This window comes from Salvelinus namaycush, chromosome 10 (genome assembly GCF_016432855.1).
Source record: "Salvelinus namaycush isolate Seneca chromosome 10, SaNama_1.0, whole genome shotgun sequence".
Lineage (NCBI taxonomy): Eukaryota > Metazoa > Chordata > Actinopteri > Salmoniformes > Salmonidae > Salvelinus > Salvelinus namaycush.
The window spans coordinates 47,549,922-47,570,019 of record NC_052316.1 but is presented as its reverse complement, the minus strand read 5'-3'; the positions used below and the strand labels follow the sequence as shown (position 1 = coordinate 47,570,019).

General features: G+C 47.6%; 1 protein-coding gene across 2 annotated transcripts in view; it reads left to right on the top strand.

The window, feature by feature from the left end:
* LOC120054575 (ras-related protein Rab-6B) overlaps positions 1-20,098 on the top strand; it is a 129,847-nt gene that overhangs the window by 68,931 nt on the left and 40,818 nt on the right. The window contains exons 3-5 of one of the 2 annotated variants that reach the window (XM_039002027.1): positions 8,301-8,354; positions 12,208-12,313; positions 12,687-12,798. In XM_039002027.1, coding sequence (XP_038857955.1) covers positions 8,301-8,354; positions 12,208-12,313; positions 12,687-12,798 — 272 coding nt within the window. The remainder of the gene's footprint in view (positions 1-8,300; positions 8,355-12,207; positions 12,314-12,686; positions 12,799-20,098) is intronic. The other variant, XM_039002028.1, reaches the window with a different exon arrangement.

Below are 20,098 nucleotides of genomic sequence, written 5' to 3'. Positions count from 1 at the left end.
AATCCATTATTAAAAAATGGAAAGAATATGGCACCACAATAAACCTGCCAAGAGAGGGCCGCCCACCAAAACTCACGGACCAGGCAAGGAGGGCATTAATCAGAGAGGCAACAAAGAGACCAAAGATAACCCTGAAGGAGCTGCAAAGCTCCACAGCAGAGATTGGAGTATCTGTCCATAGGACCACTTTAAGCCGTACACTCCACAGAGCTGGGCTTTACAGAAGAGTGGCCAGAAAAAAGCCATTGCTTAAAGAAAAAAATAAGCAAACCCATTTGGTGTTCACCAAAGGCATGTGGGAGACTCCCCAAAAATATGGAAGACGGTACTCTGGTCAGATGAGACTAAAATTGAGCCTTTTGTCCATCAAAGAAAATGCTATGTCTGGGGCAAACCCAACCCCTCTCATCACCCCGAGAACAACGATGTTTTTCATCGGCAGGGACTGGAAAACTGGTCAGAATTGAAGGAATGATGGATGGCGCTAAATACAGGGATATTTTTGAGGGAAACCTGTTTCAGTCTTCCAGAGATTTGAGACTGGTACGGAGATTCACCTTCCAGCTGGACAATGACCCTAAGCATACTGCTAAAGCAACACTTGAGTGGTTTAAGGGGAAACATTTAAATATCTTGGAATGGCCTACTCAAAGCCCAGACCTCAATCCAATTGAGAATCTGTGGTATGACTTAAAGAATGCTGTACACCAGCGGAACCCACCCAACTTGAAGGAGCTGGAGCAGTTTTGCCTTGGAGAATGGGCAAAAATCCCAGTGGCTACATTTACATTTACATTTAAGTCATTTAGCAGACGCTCTTATCCAGAGCGACTTACAAATTGGGCTAGATGTGCCAAGCTTATAGAGACATACACCAAGAGACTTGCAGCTGTAATTGCTACAAAAGGTGGCTCTACAAGTATTGACTTTGGGGGGTGAATAGTGAGGCACGCTCAAGTTTTCAGTTTTTTTGTCTTATTTCTTGTTCTTTTCACAATTAATGATCAAATGATACAACCCCCCCCCCCAAAAAATCTATTTTTAATTCCAGGTTGTAAGGCAACAAAATAGGAAAAATGCCAAGAGGGGGGTGAATACTTTCGCAAGCCACTGTATGTCTACTGAACTGGAAACAGCAAGAATGATGACAGCGCCACTTGCTATGTTTTGCATAAAGGAGACAAATAAATGGGTAATTAAATACCAAGGCGCAACACTCGCCTTTTCCTTTTCAATGATGATACCATTTTTTGATTGCTATTGGTTGAGTGCCCTCCACTTCTTTCCAGTATCAAAAAATGTATTTACAGACACTGTCGTAAATTTCAGTCTAATCATATTTAAGTTAATTTCGTATTTAAGTTAACTGTCACGTGATTCTCCGCCCCATGTAGACACCCTACTTTACAGTATTTCGAAGAGACCAGACATACTAGGCACACTTGAACTACCACCCCAAACTAGGAGACGAGAGAGGCTAGTGAAGTTGACGCAGCGAATTCTGTCTGAATAATGCAACAACAAAAATTATGTCATTTTAATACAATAGGTAGGCTAATGTATACGAAGCAAAAAGATGACCGTTTCCAACTAACCTGCGGGAAAACCAAAAATATTTCCATCCCAAAGTTGTCTGTCTGACTGCCCGCAGCATGAAAAATGCCGATTGGAATGCAGCTCTCTATTTCATACAACCGTTATGAAGAAAACATACATTTCACTTCCTGGCTAATGGTGCCTGGTGTTTTAATTCAGAACAAATCTCTTTCCTGATATTAGAACCGTTCTGTTCCCCCTCTTCCCCAGCAGTCATTGGTTAAATCCCTCTTCTCCCAGCAGTCATTGGTTAAATCCCTCTTCTCCCAGCAGTCATTGGTTAAATCCCTCTTCTCCCAGCAGTCATTGGTTAAATCCCTCTTCTCTCAGCAGTCATTGGTTAAATCCCTCTTCCCCCAGCAGTCATTGGTTAAATCCCTCTTCCCCCAGCAGTCATTGGTTAAATCCCTCTTCTCCCAGCAGTCATTGGTTAAATCCCTCTACCCCCAGCAGTCATTGGTTGATTATCTCTTCCCCCAGCAGTCATTGGTTGATTTCCTCTTCCCCCAGCAGTCATTGGTGAATTACCTCTTCCCCAGGCAGTCATTGGTTGATTATCACTTCCTCCAGCAGTAATTGGTTGATTCCCTCTCCCCCCAGCAGTCATTGGTTGAGAGGCCATGCAGGATCCGGAAGCTGGGGCTTTCTTTAACGATGATGTGTGATTGGTTAATAATGAAAGAGTTCTGAATTATTTAGTCTGCATGGGGGTCTGTTTGTGCTGCGCAGCACAGTGCTTCTCTCTGTGTGTGGTATTCTATATATAACCCAGAGAGGATGCCTGGCTCTGCCATTCAAATATATAACCCAGAGAGGATGCCTGGCTCTGCCATTCAAATATATAACCCAGAGAGGATGCCTGGCTCTGCCATTCAAATATATAACCCAGAGAGGATGCCTGGCTCTGCCATTCAAATATATAACCCAGAGAGGATGCCTGGCTCTGCCATTCTATATATAACCCAGAGAGGATGCCTGGCTCTGCCATTCAAATATATAACCCAGAGAGGATGCCTGGCTCTGCCATTCAAATATATAACCCAGAGAGGATGCCTGGCTCTGCCATTCAAATATATAACCCAGAGAGGATGCCTGGCTCTGCCATTCAAATATATAACCCAGAGAGGATGCCTGGCTCTGCCATTCAAATATATAACCCAGAGAGGATGCCTGGCTCTGCCATTCTATATATAACCCAGAGAGGATGCCTGGCTCTGCCATTCAAATATATAACCCAGAGAGGATGCCTGGCTCTGCCATTCAAATATATAACCCAGAGAGGATGCCTGGCTCTGCCATTCAAATATATAACCCAGAGAGGATGCCTGGCTCTGCCATTCAAATATATAACCCAGAGAGGATGCCTGGCTCTGCCATTCAAATATATAACCCAGAGAGGATGCCTGGCTCTGCCATTCAAAATTTAAACAACAAAAACCTCTGTGGCTTTGCTTTCAACAAGACTTGATCTAATATTGAGGAATGCCAACTGTTTGTTCCTTTTTTCATCACGCTATTTAATTCATAGACTTCGTAATACATCTCCTCCAGGTTTTCAACCCAATCTGACTAAAGAGCTTTTTTGATAGATGACCATCAACCTGGATTATGTTTTAAGTATTTCTTTATCTTTTTTATGTGAACTAGAGACAATTCGGTTACAGTGAGAGTCTAGATGATCTGGCTGTGGGAGAATATATATTAAGTCCTGGTCCTAATGCCAGAGGAGCCTGAGTAAGTCTTACAGCCGGCCACAGTGGCTGGCATCGCCAGGGTAATGGGATTGTGATCAAGCTGCTGGTGACCAGTTCTGTCAGAGTGGGCAGACGAGGCAGGGGGCACCCCGCTGGGCAGCAGCACTGGCTCCAATGCTGCAGCGCTCCCCCGTCTCCAAGGCCCCAAGGTTCCAACACGGCAAAACTCAACTGGCTCCAAGCCTCGGCTTCAATACTGCAGGCTCTAATACTACAGGCTCCAATACTGCAGGCTCTAATACTACAGGCTCTAATACTACAGGCTCTAATACTACAGGCTCTAATACCGCAGGCTCTAATACCGCAGGCTCGAATACTACAGGCTCTAATACTACAGGCTCTAATACTACAGGCTCCAATACTACAGGCTCTAATATTACAGGCTCTAATACTACAGGCTCCAATACTGCAGGCTCTAATACTACAGGCTCTAATACTACAGGCTCCAATACTGCAGGCTCTAATATTACAGGCTCTAATACCACAGGCTCCAATACTACAGGCTCCAATACTGCAGGCTCTAATACTACAGGCTCTAATACTACAGGCTCTAATACTACAGGCTCTAATACCACAGGCTCCAATACCACAGGCTCTAATACCGCAGGCTCCAATACCGCAGGCTCTAATACCGCAGGCTCGAATAGTGCAGGCTCTAATAATACAGGCTCTAATACCACAGACTCTAATACCACAGGCTCTAATACTACAGGCTCTAATACCACAGGCTCCAATACCACAGGCTCCAATACTAGAGGCTATAATACTGCAGGCTCTAATACCGCAGGCTCCAATACTACAGGCTCTAATACCACAGGCTCTAATACCGCAGGCTGCAATACCGTAGGCTCTAATACCGTAGGCTCTAATACCGTAGGCTCTAATACCGCAGGCTCTAATACTACAGGCTCTAATACTACAGGCTCTAATACTACAGGCTCCAATACTGCAGGCTCTAATACTACAGGCTCCAATACTACAGGCTCTAATACTACAGGCTCTAATACTACAGGCTCCAATACTACAGGCTCCAATACTGCAGGCTCTAATATTACAGGCTCTAATACCACAGGCTCCAATACTACAGGCTCCAATACTGCAGGCTCTAATACTACAGGCTCTAATACTACAGGCTCTAATACTACAGGCTCTAATACCACAGGCTCTAATACCGCAGGCTCCAATACCGCAGGCTCTAATACCGCAGGCTCGAATAGTGCAGGCTCTAATAATACAGGCTCTAATACCACAGACTCTAATACCACAGGCTCTAATACTACAGGCTCTAATACCACAGGCTCCAATACCACAGGCTCCAATACTAGAGGCTATAATACTGCAGGCTCTAATACCGCAGGCTCCAATACTACAGGCTCTAATACCACAGGCTCTAATACCGCAGGCTGCAATACCGTAGGCTCTAATACCGTAGGCTCTAATACCGTAGGCTCTAATACTACAGGCTCCAATACTGCAGGCTCTAATACTACAGGCTCTAATACCGCAGGCTCTAATACTGCAGGCTCTAATACTACAGGCTCTAATAATACAGGCTCCAATACCGCAGGCTCTAATACTACAGGCTCCAATACTACAGGCTCTAATACCGCAGGCTCTAATACCGCAGGCTCCAATACCGCAGGCTCTAATACCGTAGGCTCTAATACCGCAGGCTCTAATACTACAGGCTCCAATACTACAGGCTCTAATATTACAGGCTCTAATACTACAGGCTCCAATACTGCAGGCTCTAATACTACAGGCTCTAATACTACAGGCTCCAATACTGCAGGCTCTAATACTACAGGCTCCAATACTACAGGCTCTAATACTACAGGCTCTAATACTACAGGCTCTAATACTACAGGCTCTAATACTACAGGCTCTAATACTACAGGCTCCAATACTACAGGCTCCAATACTGCAGGCTCTAATATTACAGGCTCTAATACCACAGGCTCCAATACTACAGGCTCCAATACTGCAGGCTCTAATACTACAGGCTCTAATACTACAGGCTCTAATACTACAGGCTCTAATACCACAGGCTCCAATACCACAGGCTCTAATACCGCAGGCTCCAATACCGCAGGCTCTAATACCGCAGGCTCGAATAGTGCAGGCTCTAATAATACAGGCTCTAATACCACAGACTCTAATACCACAGGCTCTAATACTACAGGCTCTAATACCACAGGCTCCAATACCACAGGCTCCAATACTAGAGGCTATAATACTGCAGGCTCTAATACCGCAGGCTCCAATACTACAGGCTCTAATACCACAGGCTCTAATACCGCAGGCTGCAATACCGTAGGCTCTAATACCGTAGGCTCTAATACTACAGGCTCCAATACTGCAGGCTCTAATACTACAGGCTCTAATACCACAGGCTCTAATACCGCAGGCTCTAATACTACAGGCTCTAATAATACAGGCTCCAATACCGCAGGCTCTAATACTACAGGCTCCAATACTACAGGCTCTAATACCGCAGGCTCTAATACCGCAGGCTCCAATACCGCAGGCTCTAATACTACAGGCTCTAATACCGCAGGCTCTAATACTACAGGCTCCAATACTACAGGCTCCAATACTACAGGCTCCAATACCGCAGGCTCTAATACCGCAGGCTCTAATACCGCAGGCTCTAATACCGCAGGCTCCAATACCGCAGGCTCCAATACCGCAGGCTCTAATACCGCAGGCTCTAATACCGCAGGCTCTAATACCGCAGGCTCTAATACCGTAGGCTCTAATACCGTAGGCTCTAATTCTGCAGGCTCTAATACTACAGGCTCCAATACTACAGGCTCTAATACTGCAGGCTCTAATACTACAGGCTCTAATACTACAGGCTCCAATACTACAGGCTCTAATACTGCAGGCCCAATACTACAGGCCCCAATACTACAGGCCCCAATACTACAGGCCCAGAATACTGCAGGCTACCAATACTCCAGGCTCCAATATGACAGGCTCCAATACTGCAGGCTCTAATACTGCAGGCACCAATACTGCAGGCTCTAATACTGCAGGCTCTAATACTACAGGCTCTAATACTACAGGCTCTAATACCGCAGGCTCTAATACCGCAGGCTCTAATACCACAGGCTCTAATACCGCAGGCTCTAATACCGCAGGCTCTAATACTGCAGGCTCTAATACTACAGGCTCTAATACCGCAGGCTGTAATACTGCAGGCTCTAATACTACAGGCTCTAATACTGCAGGCTCCAATACTGCAGGCTCTAATACTACAGGCTCTAATACCGCAGGCTCCAATACCGCAGGCTCTAATACTGCAGGCTCTAATACCACAAGTTCCAATACTACAGGCTCCAATACTGAAGGCTACAATACTACAAGGTCTAATACTGCAGGCTCTAATACTACAGGCTCCAATGCTACAGGCTCTAATACTGCAGGCCCAATACTACAGGCCCCAATACTACAGGCCCCAATACTACAGGCCCAGAATACTGCAGGCTACCAATACTCCAGGCTCCAATATGACAGGCTCCAATACTGCAGGCTCTAATACTGCAGGCACCAATACTGCAGGCTCTGATACTGCAGGCTCTGATACTACAGGCTCTAATACTACAAGCTCTTATACTACAGGCTCCAATACTGAAGGCTACAATACTACAAGCTCTAATACTGCAGGCTCTAATACTACAGGCTCCAATGCTACAGGCTATAATACTACAGGTGCTAATACTACTTCTCCAATACAGCGGGTTCCAATACTACGGGCTCTAATACCGCAGGCGCTAATACCGCAGGCTCTAATACCGCAGGCTCTAATACCACAAGCTCCAATACTACAGGCTCTAATATTACAGCCTCTAATATTACAGGCTCCAATACTGCAGGCTCCAATACTGCAGGCTCTAATACTACAGGCTCCAATACTACAGGCTCTAATACTACAGGCTCCAATACTGCAGGCTCCAATACTACAGGCTCCAATACTACAGGCTCTAATACTACAAGCTCTAATACTACAGGCTCCAATACTGCAGGCTCCAATACTGCAGGCTCTAATACTACAGGCTCTAATACTACAGGCTCCAATACTACAAGCTCTAATACTACAGGCTCCAATACTACAAGCTCTAATACTACAGGCTCCAATACTGCAGGCTCCAATACTGCAGGCTCCAATACTGCAGGCTCTAATACTACAGGCTCCAATACTACAAGCTCTAATACTACAGGCTCCAATACTACAAGCTCTAATACTACAAGCTCCAATACCACAGGCTCTAATACTACATGCTCTAATACTACAAGCTCCAATACTACAAGCTCCAATACCGCAGGCTCCAATTCTGCAGGCTCTAATACTGAGATCTCCGATACTGCAGGCTCCAATAGTACAGGCCCCAATAGTAGAGGCTCTAATACTACAGGCTCCAATACTGCAGTTTCTAATATTGCAGGCTCCGATACTACACGCTCCAATACTGCAGTTTCTAATACTGCAGGCTTTAATACTACAGACCCCCCTGTCTCCGAGGCTCCACACTGCAGGTTTAGTGAACATATAATATAAGACTAGTGGATTACTGTTAATTATTATTCTGATGATCCCATGTACAATACATTACACTGTCAGTGTATTATTCATAGTTCTCCAGTGTTTGCTGGCGTACAGAGCCATTTACACTGAGTTTACAAAACATTATGAACACTCTGTTCTTCCCATGACATAGACTGACCAGGAGAATCCAGGTGAAAGCTATGATCCCTTATTGATGTCACTTGGGTTCAGTCAGATATCTACTATACTGTACTGGGTTCAGTCAGATATCTAATATACTGTACTGTACTGGGTTCAGTCAGATATCTACTGTACTGTACTGGGTTCAGTCAGATATCTACTGTACCATTAACACTCCACAGTCCTCAAAACAATTAACACCATTTTTTTCCTCATTTCAGGCCACAATCGGAATAGACTTCCTGTCAAAAACGATGTACTTGGAAGACCGAACTGTAAGTAGCTCCATCTTTTTTTTTAAACAGAGAAAAAGTAAATTTGCTCCTAATCCTCAGCTCTTTACTGCCATTTCACTGTCAACACCAGGTCCACACCTTGTCCCTGTGAAATATCGTCACCTCAGTGTCCGATATACAGGTGTGTCAAACGTCACCTCAGTGTTAGAGATACAGGTGTGTCAAACGTCACCTCAGTATTAGAGATACAGGTGTGTTAGATGTACAGGTGTGTTAAACGTCACCTCACTGTTAGAGATACAGGTGTGTTAAACGTCACCTCAGTGTTAGAGATACAGGTGTGTTAAACGTCACCTCAGTGTTAGATATACAGGTGTGTTAAACGTCACCTCAGTGTTAGATATACAGGTGTGTTAAACGTCACCTCAGTGTTAGAGATACAGGTGTGTCAAACATCACCTCAGTGTTAGAGATACAGGTGTGTTAAACGTCACCTCAGTGTTAGAGATACAGGTGTGTTAGATGTACAGGTGTGTTAAACGTCACCTCAGTGTTAGAGATACAGGTGTGTTAGATATACCTCAGTGTTAGATATACAGGTGTGTTAGATGTACAGGTGTGTTAAACGTCACCTCAGTGTTAGAGATACAGGTGTGTTAAACGTCACCTCAGTGTTAGATGTACAGGTGTATTAGATATACAGGTGTATTAGAAATACAGGTGTGTTAGATATACCTCAGTGTTAGATATACAGGTGTGTTAGACATACAAGTGTGTCAAACGTCACCTCAGTGTTAGAGGTACAGGTGTGTTAGATATACAGGTGTGTTTGATATGTAAACTCAGCAAAAAAAGAAAAATGTCTTCTCACTGTCAACTGTGTTTATTTTCAGCAAACTTAACATGTGTAAATATTTGTATGAACATAACAAGATTCAACAACTGAGACATAAACTGAACAAATTCCACAGACATGTGACTAACAGAAATTGAATAATGTGTCCCTGAACAAAGGGGGGGGGGGGGTCAAAATCAAAAGTAACAGTCAGTATTTGGTGTGGCCACTAGCTGCATTAAGTACTACAGTGCATCTCCTTCTCATGGACTGCACCAGATTTGCCAGTTCTTGCTGTGAGATGTTAGCCCACTCTTCCACCAAGGCACCTGCAAGTTCTCTGACATTTCTGGGGGGAATGGCCCTAGACCTCACCCTCCGATCCAACAGGTCCCAGACGTGATCAATGGGATTGAGATCCGGGATCTTCACTGGCCATGGTAGAACACTGACATTCACGCACAGAACAAGCAGTATGGCTGGTGGCATTGTCATGCTGGAGGGTCATGTCAGGATGAGCCTGCAGGAAGGGTACCACATGAGGGAGGAGGATGTCTTCCCTGTAACGCACAGCGTTGAGATTGCCTGCAATGACAACAAGCTCAGTCCGATGATGCTGTGACACACCGCCCCCAGACCATGACGGACCCTCCACCTCCCTATCGATCCCGCTCCAGAGTACAGGCCTCGGTGTAACGCTCATTCCATCGACGATAAACGCGAATTCGACCATCACCCCCGGTGAGACAAAACTGTGACTCGTCAGAGAAAAGCACTTTTTGACAATCCTGTCTGGTCCAGCGACAATGACTTTGTGCCCATAGGCGATGTTGTTGCCGGAGATGTCTGGTGAGGACCTGCCTTACAACAGGCCTACAAGCCCTCAGTCCAGCCTCTCTCAGCCTATAGTGGACAGTCTGAGCACTGATGGAGGGATTGTTCATTCCTGGTGTAACTCGGGCAGTTGTTGTTGCCATCCTGTACCTGTCCCGCAGGTGTGATGTTCGGATGTACCGATCCTGTGCAGGTGTTGTTACACGTGGTCTGCCACTGCGAGGACGATCAGCTGTCCGTCCTGTCTCCCTGTAGCGCTATCTTAGGCGTCTCACTGTACAGACATTTCAATTTATTGCCCTGGCCACATCTGCAGTCCTCACGCCTCCTTGCAGCATGCCTAAGGCACGTTCACGCAGATGAGCAGGGACCCTGGGCATCTTTCTTTTGGGGTTTTTCAGAGTCAGTAGAAAGTCCTCTTTAGTGTCCTAAGTTTTCATAACTGTGACCTTAATTGCCTACCGTCTGTAAGCTGTTAGTGTCTTAACGAGCGTTCCACAGGTGCATGTTCATTAATGGTTCATTGAACAAGCATGAGAAACAGTGTTTAAACCCTTTTGCAATGCAGATCTGTGAAGTTATTTGGATTTTTACGAATTATCTTTGAAAGACAGGGTCCTGAAGAAGGGGCATTTATTTATTTTTTTGTGCAGAGTTTTGGTGTCCCAAATGGTACCCTATTCCCCATAGGGCTCAGTAGTGCACTACATAGGGAATAGGATGCAGTCCCAGGGTTTGTGGGTCTTAAACCCCTTAAGTTATACAGTGATTGGTCCTCACGCACACATCAATTGAAGTAGGCCTGACATTGATGTCATGTTCTGGGCATAAGAAATGTAAATGTATTTCAATGTAACGTGTGTATGTCTGACTGTGCTGAATCTTGGCACGTATTTTACATACCCTGACATTGAGAAGGTGTCAATGGGGGATAAAGGGGCGTGAGTTTATGTTAATATACTTTGTGCTGGTACTACTGTGTGTGTGTGTGTGTGTGTGTGTGTGTGTGTGTGTGTGTGTGTGTGTGTGTGTGTGTGTGTGTGTGTGTGTGTGTGTGTGTGTGTGTGTGTGTGTGTGTGTGTGTGTACATTGGTTGCCTGTGTGGGTGTGTACACTTGCGTGTGCGTTCCAGTGATGTACAATACGCCAGTGTGGACATGGTGAGTAATCTGACAGTGCTCAGCTGTCTCTCTGATCCCCAGGTGTCTCTCTGATCCCCAGGTGTGTCTCTCTGATCCCCAGGTGTGTCTCTCTGATCCCCAGGTGTGTCTCTCTGATCCACAGGTGTGTCTCTCTGATCCCCAGGTGTGTCTCTCTGATCCCCAGGTGTGTCTCTGATCCCCAGGTGTGTCTCTGATCCCCAGGTGTGTCTCTGATCCCCAGGTGTGTCTCTCTAATCCCCAGGTGTGTCTCTCTGATCCCCAGGTGTGTCTCTGATCCCCAGGTGTGTATCTGATCCCCAGGTGTGTCTCTGATCCCCAGGTGTGTCTCTGATCCCCAGGTGTGTCTCTCTGATCCCCAGGTGTGTCTCTCTGATCCCCAGGTGTCTGTCTCTCTGATCTCCAGGTGTCTCTCTGATCCCCAGGTGTCTGTCTCTCTGATCCCCAGGTGTGTCTCTGATCCCCAGGTGTGTTTCTGATCCCCAGGTGTGTCTCTCTGATCCCCAGGTGTGTCTCTCTGATCCCCAGGTGTGTCTCTCTGATCCCCAGGTGTGTCTCTCTGATCCCCAGGTGTGTCTCTCTGATCCCCAGGTGTCTGTCTCTCTGATCCCCAGGTGTCTGTCTCTCTGATCCCCAGGTGTGTCTCTCTGATCCCCAGGTGTGTCTCTCTGATCCCCAGGTGTCTGTCTCGCTGATCCCCAGGTGTCTGTCTCTCTGATCCCCAGGTGTCTGTCTCTCTGATCCCCAGGTGTCTGTCTCTCTGATCCCCAGGTGTCTGTCTCTCTGATCCCCAGGTGTCTGTCTCTCTGATCCCCAGGTGTGTCTCTCTGATCGCCAGGTGTGTCTCTCTGATCCCCAGGTGTGTCTCTCTGATCCCCAGGTGTGTCTCTCTGATCCCCATGTGTGTCTCTCTGATCCCCAGGTGTCTCTCTGATCCCCAGGTGTGTCTCTCTGATCCCCAGGTGTGTCTCTCTGATCCCCAGGTGTCTCTCTGATCCCCAGGTGTGTCTCTCTGATCCCCAGGTGTGTCTCTGATCCCCAGGTGTGTCTCTCTGATCCCCAGGTGAGGTTGCAGCTGTGGGACACGGCAGGACAGGAGCGCTTCAGGAGCCTCATTCCCTCCTACATACGAGACTCTACTGTGGCCGTGGTGGTTTATGATATTACAAGTGAGTGGGGATCACACACACACACACACACACACACACACACACACACACACACACACACACACACACACACACACACACACACACACACACACACACACACACACACACACACACACACACACACACACATACATATATATATACATCCGGTCATGTTAAAGACCCTCAGAAGATGAACAGTAAAGCTAATTGTATAGGTATAATGGCTCCCTTCATGACTCCCTTTATGGCTCCCTAACATGGCTCCCTTTATGGCTCCCTAACATGGCTCCCTTCATGGCTCCCTAACATGGCTCCCTAACATAGTTTAAACAATATCTGATATTCAATCCGCTTGAAATAATATTTTACTTCTGCTATTCCTCAACAGATGTGAACTCCTTCCAGCAAACGTCCAAATGGATCGATGACGTCAGAACAGAGAGAGGAAGTGATGTAATTATCATGCTGGTCGGCAACAAAACAGACTTGGCAGATAAGAGGTGTGTGTGCCGTTCAGTCCTGATTTCTGTAGCAGCCGTAGACGTATAATCAGGAGCCTCTTGCATTCCATGCTGTGTTAAGAAGCAGGGGTCTTATTTATGGACCAGGGGGGGGGTGACGAGGCGTGACGAGGCTTTTAGTTCGTGTGTTTCAGGCTTCAGCCACATTTAATTAAACATGAGACGTAGAGTAGTATGCCTCAGTTAGTCCGTCTCACTGCTTTCTGTGTCCCCTCTGCATCAACAAACCCAATGACGCTGCTGCCAGGTAGAGTTAGGCACCGTCACAGCCATGCTAAACCACCACACACAAATCCTACATCTCTATTTTTGTATTTTATTTTATATATACGTTTTAAATAATTTATCAGACGCACTTATCCAGAGCGATTTACAGTAGTGAATGCATATATTTTTTTAATATCTTACCGTACTGGTCCCCCCGTGGGAATCGAACCCATAACCTTGTCGTTACGCTCTACCAACTGAGCCACACGAGACCAAATGGCTCCCTATTCCCTTTACAGTGCACTACATTTGACCCAGAGGCCTTATGGGTAAAGTAAAGCACTATAAAGGGAATTAGGGTGCTATTTGGGACGAATCCCAACTTCACAGTGATGGTCAGCACCTTTTAGCCAGGCGCGGTAATAATAGCGTTTACAGGGTCGTTAACGTGGCAGGCAGAGCTGGCGGAGGATAGGTTAGGATACACCTCTGCTTTTACAGGGTCGTTAACGTGGCAGGCAGAGCTGGCGGAGGATAGGTTAGGATACACCTCTGCTTTTACAGGGTCGTTAACGTGGCAGGCAGAGCTGGCGGAGGAAAGGTTAGGATACACCTCTGCTTTTACAGGGTCGTTAACGTGGCAGGCAGAGCTGGCGGAGGATAGGTTAGGATACACCTCTGCTTTTACAGGGTCATTAACGTGGCAGGCAGAGCTGGCGGAGGAAAGGTTAGGATACACCTCTGCTTTTACAGGGTCGTTAACGTGGCAGGCAGAGCTGGCGGAGGAAAGGTTAGGATACACCTCTGCTTTTACAGGGTCGTTAACGTGGCAGGCAGAGCTGGCGGAGGATAGGTTAGGATACACCTCTGCTTTTACAGGGTCGTTAACGTGGCAGGCAGAGCTGGCGGAGGAAAGGTTAGGATACACCTCTGCTTTTACAGGGTCGTTAACGTGGCAGGCAGAGCTGGCGGAGGATAGGTTAGGATACACCTCTGCTTTTACAGGGTCGTTAACGTGGCAGGCAGAGCTGGCGGAGGAAAGGTTAGGATACACCTCTGCTTTTACAGGGTCGTTAACGTGGCAGGCAGAGCTGGCGGAGGATAGGTTAGGATACACCTCTGCTTTTACAGGGTCGTTAACGTGGCAGGCAGAGCTGGCGGAGGAAAGGTTAGGATACACCTCTGCTTTTACAGGGTCGTTAACGTGGCAGGCAGAGCTGGCGGAGGAAAGGTTAGGATACACCTCTGCTTTTACAGGGTCGTTAACGTGGCAGGCGGAGGAAAGGTTAGGATACACCTCTGCTTTTACAGGGTCGTTAACGTGGCAGGCAGAGCTGGCGGAGGATAGGTTAGGATACACCTCTGCTTTTACAGGGTCGTTAACGTGGCAGGCAGAGCTGGCGGAGGATAGGTTAGGATACACCTCTGCTTTTACAGGGTCGTTAACGTGGCAGGCAGAGCTGGCGGAGGATAGGTTAGGATACACCTCTGCGTTTACAGGGTCGTTAACGTGGCAGGCAGAGCTGGCGGAGGATAGGTTAGGATACACCTCTGCTTTTACAGGGTCGTTAACGTGGCAGGCAGAGCTGGCGGAGGAAAGGTTAGGATACACCTCTGCTTTTACAGGGTCGTTAACGTGGCAGGCAGAGCTGGCGGAGGAAAGGTTAGGATACACCTCTGCTTTTACAGGGTCGTTAACGTGGCAGGCGGAGGAAAGGTTAGGATACACCTCTGCTTTTACAGGGTCGTTAACGTGGCAGGCAGAGCTGGCGGAGGATAGGTTAGGATACACCTCTGCTTTTACAGGGTCGTTAACGTGGCAGGCAGAGCTGGCGGAGGATAGGTTAGGATACACCTCTGCTTTTACAGGGTCGTTAACGTGGCAGGCAGAGCTGGCGGAGGAAAGGTTAGGATACACCTCTGCTTTTACAGGGTCATTAACGTGGCAGGCAGAGCTGGCGGAGGAAAGGTTAGGATACACCTCTGCTTTTACAGGGTCATTAACGTGGCAGGCGGAGGAAAGGTTAGGATACACCTCTGCTTTTACAGGGTCGTTAACGTGGCAGGCGGAGGAAAGGTTAGGATACACCTCTGCTTTTACAGGGTCGTTAACGTGGCAGGCGGAGGAAAGGTTAGGATACACCTCTGCTTTTACAGGGTCGTTAACGTGGCAGGCAGAGCTGGCGGAGGAAAGGTTAGGATACACCTCTGCTTTTACAGGGTCGTTAACGTGGCAGGCAGAGCTGGCGGAGGATAGGTTAGGATACACCTCTGCTTTTACAGGGTCGTTAACGTGGCAGGCAGAGCTGGCGGAGGATAGGTTAGGATACACCTCTGCTTTTACAGGGTCGTTAACGTGGCAGGCAGAGCTGGCGGAGGATAGGTTAGGATACACCTCTGCTTTTACAGGGTCGTTAACGTGGCAGGCAGAGCTGGCGGAGGATAGGTTAGGATACACCTCTGCTTTTACAGGGTCATTAACGTGGCAGGCGGAGGAAAGGTTAGGATACACCTCTGCTTTTACAGGGTCGTTAACGTGGCAGGCGGAGGAAAGGTTAGGATACACCTCTGCTTTTACAGGGTCGTTAACGTGGCAGGCGGAGGAAAGGTTAGGATACACCTCTGCTTTTACAGGGTCGTTAACGTGGCAGGCAGAGCTGGCGGAGGAAAGGTTAGGATACACCTCTGCTTTTACAGGGTCGTTAACGTGGCAGGCAGAGCTGGCGGAGGATAGGTTAGGATACACCTCTGCTTTTACAGGGTCGTTAACGTGGCAGGCAGAGCTGGCGGAGGAAAGGTTAGGATACACCTCTGCTTTTACAGGGTCGTTAACGTGGCAGGCAGAGCTGGCGGAGGATAGGTTAGGATACACCTCTGCGTTTACAGGGTCGTTAACGTGGCAGGCAGAGCTGGCGGAGGATAGGTTAGGATACACCTCTGCTTTTACAGGGTCGTTAACGTGGCAGGCAGAGCTGGCGGAGGAAAGGTTAGGATACACCTCTGCTTTTACAGGGTCGTTAACGTGGCAGGCAGAGCTGGCGGAGGAAAGGTTAGGATACACCTCTGCGTTTACAGGGTCGTTAACGTGGCAGGCAGAGCTGGCGGAGGAAAGGTTAGGATACACCTCTGCTTCTGCTGCAGCCGATATTCCCACCGGCATGCTCACATCTCAGAGCCAGAGGCTAAATCCCAAATAGAACCCTATTACTTACACGGTGCACTACTTTTGACCAAAACCCTGGTCAAAAGTAGTGCACTATATAGGGAATAGGGTGCCATTTGGAAAGCTCACCAGTGTCTAATTGATCTAGGGAAGGCAGATAAAGTGCTGTGCAAGGCCGTTTCCTGAGTCAGACTGACTGGATCAGTCTATTAACATTCAAGGAAGCCATAACGGCAGATAAAAGCTATGGGACCCGGTTTAGATCAGGCTGTATTGCAGGGATTAGAGAAGGCTGTAGGACAGGGATTAGAGAAGGCTGTAGGACAGGGATTAGAGAAGGCTGTAGGACAGGGATTAGAGAAGGCTGTAGGACAGGGATTAGAGAAGGCTGTAGGACAGGGATTAGAGAAGGATGTAGGACGGTGATTAGAGAAGGCTGTAGGACAGGGATTAAAGAAGGCTGTAGGACAGGGATTAGAGAAGGCTGTAGGACAGCGATTAGAGTAGGCTGTAGGACGGTGATTAGAGAAGGCTGTAGGACAGGGATTAGAGAAGGCTGTAGGACAGGGATTAGAGAAGGCTGTAGGACGGTGATTAGAGAAGGCTGTAGGACAGGGATTAAAGGAGGCTGTAGGACAGGGATTAGAGAAGGCTGTAGGACAGCGATTAGAGTAGGCTGTAGGACTGTGATTAGAGAAGGCTGAATGACAGGGATTAGAGAAGGCTGAATGACAGGGATTAGAGAAGGCTGTAGGACGGTGATTAGAGAAGGCTGAATGACAGGGATTAGAGAAGGCTGTAGGACGGTGATTAGAGAAGGCTGTAGGACGGTGATTAGAGAAGGCTGTAGGACGGTGATTAGAGAAGGCTGTAGGACGGTGATTAGAGAAGGCTGAATGACAGGGATTAGAGAAGGCTGTAGGACGGTGATTAGAGAAGGCTGAATGACAGGGATTAGAGAAGGCTGTAGGACGGTGATTAGAGAAGGCTGTAGGACAGGGATTAGAGAAGGCTGTAGGACAGGGATTAAAGAAGGCTGTAGGACTGTGATTAGAGAAGGCTGTAGGACAGGGATTAGAGAAGGCTGTAGGACGGTGATTAGAGAAGGCTGTAGGACAGGGATTAGAGAAGGCTGTAGGACAGGGATTAGAGAAGGCTGTAGGACAGGGATTAGAGAAGGCTGTAGGACAGGGATTAGAGAAGGCTGTAGGACGGTGATTAGAGAAGGCTGTAGGACGGTGATTAGAGAAGGCTGTAGGACGGTGATTAGAGAAGGCTGTAGGACAGGGATTAGAGAAGGCCGTAGGACAGGGATTAGAGAAGGCTGTAGGACGGTGATTAGAGAAGGCTGTAGGACAGGGATTAGAGAAGGCTGTAGGACTGGGATTAGAGAAGGCTGTAGGACAGGGATTAGAGAAGGCTGTAGGACAGGGATTAGAGCAGCTAGCCAGCTACCATATGTGAGATTTTGATAAAAGCAACAGGCTGTCTTGTACACATGGTGCAGTGTGTTAAGACAGTGCTGTCTTGTAGACATGGTGCAGTGTGTTAAGACAGGGCTGTCTTGTAGACATGGTGCAGTGTGTTAAGACAGGGCTGTCTTGTAGACATGGTGCAGTGTGTTAAGACAGGGCTGTCTTGTAGACATGGTGCAGTGTGTTAAGACAGGGCTGTCTTGTAGACATGGTGCAGTGTGTTAAGACAGGGCTGTCTTGTAGACATGGTGCAGTGTGTTAAGACAGGGCTGTCTTGTAGACATGGTGCAGTGTGTTAAGACAGTGCTGTCTTGTAGACATTGTGCAGTGTGTTAAGACAGTGCTGTCTTGTAGACATGGTGCAGTGTGTTAAGACAGGGCTGTCTTGTACACATGGTGCAGTGTGTTAAGGCTGGTGTGTAGACATGGTGCAGTGTGTTAAGACAGTGCTGTCTTGTAGACATTGTGCAGTGTGTTAAGACAGGGCTGTCTTGTAGACATTGTGCAGTGTGTTAAGACAGGGCTGTCTTGTAGACATGATGCAGTGTGTTAAGACAGGCCTGTCTTGTAGACATGGTGCAGTGTGTTAAGACAGGGCTGTCTTGTAGACATGATGCAGTGTGTCAAGGCTGGTGTGTAGACATGGTGCAGTGTGTTAAGACAGGGCTGTCTTGTAGACATGGTGCAGTGTGTTAAGACAGGGCTGTCTTGTAGACATGGTGCAGTGTGTTAAGACAGGGCTGTCTTGTAGACATGATGCAGTGTGTCAAGGCTGGTGTGTAGACATGGTGCAGTGTTTTAAGACAGGGCTGTCTTGTAGACATGGTGCAGTGTGTTAAGACAGTGCTGTCTTGTAGACATTGTGCAGTGTGTTAAGACAGGGCTGTCTTGTAGACATGGTGCAGTGTGTCAAGGCTGGTGTGTAGACATGGTGCAGTGTGTTAAGACAGGGCTGTCTTGTAGACATGGTGCAGTGTGTTAAGACAGGGCTGTCTTGTAGACATGGTGCAGTGTGTTAAGACAGGGCTGTCTTGTAGACATGGTGCAGTGTGTTAAGACAGGCCTGTCTTGTAGACATGGTGCAGTGTGTTAAGACAGGGCTGTCTTGTAGTCATGGTGCAGTGTGTTAAGACAGTGCTGTCTTGTAGACATGGTGCAGTGTGTTAAGACAGGGCTGTCTTGTAGACATGGTGCAGTGTGTTAAGACAGGGCTGTCTTGTAGACATGGTGCAGTGTGTTAAGACAGGGCTGTCTTGTAGACATTGTGCAGTGTGTTAAGACAGGCTGTCTTGTAGACATGATGCAGTGTGTTAAGACAGGCCTGTCTTGTAGACATGGTGCAGTGTGTTAAGACAGGGCTGTCTTGTAGACATGATGCAGTGTGTCAAGGCTGGTGTGTAGACATGGTGCAGTGTGTTAAGACAGGACTGTCTTGTAGACATTGTGCAGTGTGTTAAGACAGGGCTGTCTTGTAGACATTGTGCAGTGTGTTAAGGCTGGTGTGTAGTCATGGTGCAGTGTGTTAAGACAGGACTGTCTTGTAGACATGGTGCAGTGTGTTAAGACAGGGCTGTCTTGTAGTCATGGTGCAGTGTGTTAAGGCTGGTGTGTCTTGTAGACATGGTGCAGTGTGTTAAGACAGGGCTGTCTTGTAGACATGGTGCAGTGTGTTAAGACAGGGCTGTCTTGTAGACATGGTGCAGTGTGTTAAGACAGGGCTGTCTTGTAGACATGGTGCAGTGTGTTAAGACAGGGCTGTCTTGTAGACATGGTGCAGTGTGTTAAGACAGGGCTGTCTTGTAGACATGGTGCAGTGTGTTAAGACAGGACTGTCTTGTAGACATGGTGCAGTGTGTTAAGACAGGGCTGTCTTGTAGACATGGTGCAGTGTGTTAAGACAGGACTGTCTTGTAGACATGGTGTAGTGTGTCAAGGCTGGTGTGTAGACTCAGTACTTTGTTGAAGCACCTTTGACAGTGATTACAGCCACGAGTCTTCTTGAGTATGACGCTACAAGCTTGGCACACCTGTATTTGGGGAGTTTCTCCCATTCTTCTCTGCAGAGCCTCTCAAGCTCTGTCAGGTTGGATGGGGAGCGTCGCTGCACAGCTATTTTCATGTCTCTCCAGAGATGTTTGATCGGGTTCAAGTCTGGGCTCTGGCTGGGACACTCAAAGACATTCAGAGACTTGTGCCGAAAGCGATTCCTTCGTTGTCTTGGCTGTGTGCTTAGGGTCATTGTCCTGTTGGAACAATCGCCCCAGTCTGAGGTCCTGAGCTCTCTGGAGCAAGTTTTCATCAAAGATCTCTCTGTACTTTGCTCCGTTCATCTTTGCCTCGATCCTGACTAGTCTCCCAGTCTCTGCCACTGAAAAACATCCCCACAGCATGATGCTGCCACCACCATGCTTCACCGTAGGGATGGTGCCAGGTT